Here is a 3,633-nt window from a genome sequence, read left to right as displayed (position 1 = left end):
GTGTGTGTGTGTGCGTATTTGTGTGTGTTCCCAGTCCAAAGGCTGAAAGTTACAAAACACACAGCCGCCCTTTAGGGAACTTTTTAATCTTCCACAGTCTCTTTCTGTACTGAGCACATACAGCCTGGTACTGCTTTGAGGAGTGGCACAGTGTGTGTGTGTGTGTGTGCGTGTGTGTGTGGAGAGGAAAAAGTCACAGGCTGTATTTGGAACCACCTACTACATACTACAGATGAAAGTACTGCTTTTCATAGTAGTATGCAGTATGAAGCCGTTATATGGATTTATGTCTCAGTATGCTAGACCAGGTTTAGCCAGTTTCTGGTTTTGGAAAGTGGAAATAAACAATAATACGGCTAAAGGCAAACCACGAGTTCCATTAAAGAGATTTGCATTGTGGGACACAGTAGTCGAGGTAAACTGGTTCCAAATCAGTAAGATTTGATTTGAGTATTTTTGGCATACTGCAGATTTTGCTTTTGTTTGCACACTGCATACTACATGCTACAATTTGGCCAAGTCAGTATGCAATGCTAGTAGAGCAGGTGGTTTCGAATACAGCCAGAGAGACCCAATAATCAGTTTCCTGTTTATCACAGTATAGTATTCTGTAAATAAGCAAGAATGCAGTGCAGCAGTCTGACCATGGGGATGCCTGGTCTGTTCTGCCTCTGACGCTCAGCCTTGATCTCGGCCTCGATGGCTTCACGGATGGCAAGCTTGCAAGCCCGCTGGCAGATCTCCGTCAGGTCAGCTCCGGAGAAACCCTCTGTGATGCCAGACAGATATTCCAGGTCCACATCCTACAAGAAGGAGGTGCAAAGGAAAGACAAAGAGGGAGACGCTGAGGTTGTTAAATTTACATTATTTGGTAAGTGTCATTCTCTGAGAACTGGGGTTACCCTAATAACCAAACATGTTAGTTTTTAGGTAAAAGCACTTGACTTTTACTTCAGTATTTAGTTGAAGTAAGATTTCATGTTTTTACTACATTTGTAGCTATGCGAGTTTAAATTACCAACAGTATATGTAGTAGTTTAATCAACTACAGCCTAAGACTTCCTCTAGCAAGTCTTATGACAGATTTCAAACATTCCTCACAATGACCACTTGTGATACATTTTACAACTGTTATCTACAGTATATAAAGGGACAGACCAACTTTTGATGTTTTGTTCTCTCTCATGTACATGAGGAAGATACTGTAAAAAGAAATGGATCTCTATATGTGTGTGCATCACTGACTCGTGCGATAGGGGACTTGCGTAGATTGGCGTTTAGGATTGCTGTACGGGATGGTTTGTCTGGCAGTGGGATGTAGATGAGCTGGTCTAAACGGCCCGGCCGCAGGATGGCGGCGTCTATGATGTCTGGTCTGGAGTAAAAAAAGTGAGATGACCAGAGTGAACAATCAATCTTGACTTCCAGCGTACTGACTTCTCAAAACATAATCATAATACAAATTCTGCACCTGTTTGTGGCACCAATAATGAAAACGTTCTTTTTGTCGGACATGCCATCCATCTCTGTGAGTATCTGGTTGATGACTCTGTCAGCTGCACCACCTGCATCCCCAGCTCCACCCCCCCTGGATTTGGCGATGGAGTCTAACTCGTCAAAAAACAAGATGCAGGGGGCAGCCTGTCTGGCCTGAAGGCAGAGACGAAGCCAGGAGGTCAGCAAGGTTACAGTATGAAACAAAGGTTATACAAATGTCTATCCTGACATTATTAGTTTTTCTTTCTCTCACCTTATCAAACACGTCTCTGACATTGGCTTCCGATTCTCCAAACCACATGGTGAGCATCTCGGGTCCTTTGATGGAGATAAAGTTTGCCTGGCACTCGTTGGCGATGGCCTTAGCCAGTAGGGTTTTCCCACAGCCTGGAGGGCCGTAGAACAGCACTCCACGAGATGGAGTCATACCAAACTTCAGGAACTTGTCCGGATACTCGACAGGGTACTGAGGATAAGCGACATGAAGAAGATAGATGGGTTGTTGATGGAAGCTTGAGTTTGCAGGTATGTGCAGATGTATGTGCATATGTATGTGCAGGTATGATTGTGTGAGTGTTTCTTCCACCTGGACGAGCTCTTGCAGTTCTCTCTTGACCTCATCCAGTCCTCCGATGTCCTGCCAGTTCACCTGAGGCACCTCTGCAACGGTCTCCCTCAGAGCTGATGGGTTGCTCTGACTCAGTGCCCACTGAGGGAGGAAAGGAAACAGTGTTTCTTTGAGGGATTAATACAGTATGTACTGTAGGTACTGTGTGTGTGTGTGTGTACTTGGAAGTCATCCATGGTGACAGCCAGTGAGTTGAGCAGGTCAGCATCGATGGAATCGTCCTCCAGGTCAATGAGGGTCAACTTCTTGCGGATGGCTTGCAGAGCTGCTTCTGAGCAAAGAGCAGCCAAGTCGGCGCCTACATGTCCGTGGGTCTCTGCGCCGATCTAAGATATGTTAAATAGCTCAGGGACATATTACTTTATTAAACAGCAGAAATGCATATCAAGATTGGGATGGATGTCACCAGAAGTGTTCATACAATTTAGTTTAAAGCCCTTTTTTCAACAACATGGAAATTAGACACTGATTAAATTCCAGAGCGATGATGTTGATGGAGCTGTGCTGTTACACACAGTATTGGTAACAACAGCATGAGAGTGAATTGAATGTTTACAGTGGCAATTGTATAATGTTTACTTTCTAATCATATAAAGTACAAGTTGTGTAAGTGTAAATGTAATGCTGTTAAATTAAGAGCGATTGAGGGGATCTCCTGCAAAATAAAGAATTCTATTTTAACTCCCAGTTAATAGACAGTTATTCCAAATCAGCAATTAACATTACATTTCATGGGGAATATTCTCATCAAATGAGAGTATGTGGCCAAATGCTCACCCTGTAACAGGAGGATATTTCAGAACACATCACTGAATGGATGCCACTGGAGCCTCAAGTAATGACTCTTTTCATTATCAGATAATTGATGCATGGTGCATAAAATTAAAAAATAAAATAAATAAATCAACATTTCCAAAACCCAAGGTTGTTCTTGAATGATTCTTTGTTTTGAAAACCCAACAGCACATGTTCAATTTACTTTAACATAAGACAAAGAACATAATGTTGAAAAATTAGTAAAAGCTAGTTGTTAGTTGATAATCAAAGAAGTTGCCAACTGATGATATTTTGATTAACTAATAGTTTCAGCTATGAATTCACTATAATCACTATAATGAATCACTATATATTTTGTGTTCTTTTGGCTGCTGCTCCTTCTCACCCACCTTCTCCAGGTCAATGTCGTCGGCCAGTTTCATGTTTTTGGTGTGAATCTGTAGGATTTCCAGTCTGCCGGTGGAATCAGGGATTCCAATGTCAATCTCCCGATCAAACCTGCCTGGAGAGAGACATCACCATACTTTTAAATGTGTGTGTGTCTTTGTGTCTTTGTGTGTGTGTGTGTGTCCTGACCAAAGCGTCTCAAAGCAGCGTCCACGCTGTTTGGTCGGTTTGTGGCTGCCATGACAACCACATGAGCTCTTTGCTTCAGGCCATCCATCAGGGTCAGAAGCTGGGAAACTATGCGCCTCTCTACTTCACCATGGGTCTGCACACACACACACACA

The 3,633-nt window shown here is 42.9% G+C and overlaps 1 protein-coding gene across 1 annotated transcript in view; it reads right to left on the bottom strand.

Annotated features, from left to right (window-relative positions):
• The window catches only part of zgc:136908 (uncharacterized protein LOC563679 homolog), a 9,134-nt gene that overhangs the window by 1,369 nt on the left and 4,132 nt on the right, over positions 1-3,633 (bottom strand). The window contains exons 9-16 of the mRNA XM_035659937.1: positions 3,479-3,614; positions 3,292-3,404; positions 2,287-2,451; positions 2,084-2,206; positions 1,751-1,963; positions 1,472-1,650; positions 1,246-1,375; positions 645-803 (exon numbers count right to left, since the gene is read on the bottom strand). Coding sequence (XP_035515830.1) covers positions 645-803; positions 1,246-1,375; positions 1,472-1,650; positions 1,751-1,963; positions 2,084-2,206; positions 2,287-2,451; positions 3,292-3,404; positions 3,479-3,614 — 1,218 coding nt within the window. The remainder of the gene's footprint in view (positions 1-644; positions 804-1,245; positions 1,376-1,471; positions 1,651-1,750; positions 1,964-2,083; positions 2,207-2,286; positions 2,452-3,291; positions 3,405-3,478; positions 3,615-3,633) is intronic.

This window comes from Morone saxatilis, unplaced genomic scaffold (assembly GCF_004916995.1).
Source record: "Morone saxatilis isolate NCDOM2014 unplaced genomic scaffold, NCSU_SB_2.0 Contig17, whole genome shotgun sequence".
NCBI classification, from domain to species: domain Eukaryota; kingdom Metazoa; phylum Chordata; class Actinopteri; family Moronidae; genus Morone; species Morone saxatilis.
The sequence above is the reverse complement of the archived record's forward strand: the minus strand, read 5'-3'. Positions and strand labels throughout refer to the sequence as shown.